Source organism: Plasmopara halstedii, assembly GCF_900000015.1.
Source record: "Plasmopara halstedii genome assembly, contig: Scaffold_742, whole genome shotgun sequence".
Classification (NCBI taxonomy): Eukaryota; Oomycota; class Peronosporomycetes; order Peronosporales; family Peronosporaceae; genus Plasmopara; species Plasmopara halstedii.
Genome location: NW_020187658.1, coordinates 1 through 461, shown reverse-complemented (window position 1 = coordinate 461; position 461 = coordinate 1). Strand labels below are relative to the sequence as shown.

The window sequence follows — 461 nt, the reverse complement described above, 5'->3', positions numbered from 1 at the left end:
AGCTACACTTAGCTGCACCACACCAGCTCTAGTAAGTACGACATCATTTTGGAAACTCAAACTTAGAACCGCAGAACATGGCTTTCTTCTCAATCGACTGCCGGAGTCATGGAAAGGAAGCTTGACCAGCGCTCATTGTTCTCGTCGTATTTCCACTTCAGACAAAAGCAAAATGTTTCTGGATTCTCCACGTAGACAAACGTCTTCATCATAAGTGGATCATCTGTCTCCACTGTTCCTTCTTTCAGACGACTGAAGACGCGATCTTTGCATTGTGCATCAAACACTTTCACGAACAGAAGCGTAAGCATCCTTGCCAACAGACAACATCAATGCGTGCATACCTTGTATCTGTTGTCGACGGATTGAGCGCTGTCTACACAACCTGGAAATATGTTTACGATCGGAATGTCCATGCTGAGACCATCGTAAAAGCCATGCATATCGCGAGAAAGTGCAAG

General features: G+C 45.1%; 1 protein-coding gene across 1 annotated transcript; it reads right to left on the bottom strand.

Moving 5' to 3' along the window:
• Positions 1 to 89: 89 nt before the first annotated feature.
• Positions 90 to 416, bottom strand: PHALS_13834 (uncharacterized protein; the record flags this gene model as incomplete). Its single annotated transcript, XM_024729655.1, has 2 exons — positions 90 to 286; positions 386 to 416. The coding sequence occupies 2 exons, from the start codon at positions 414 to 416 to the stop codon at positions 90 to 92; spliced, it is 228 nt and encodes a 75-aa protein (XP_024580011.1).
• Between the last annotated feature and the right edge of the window lie 45 nt (positions 417 to 461).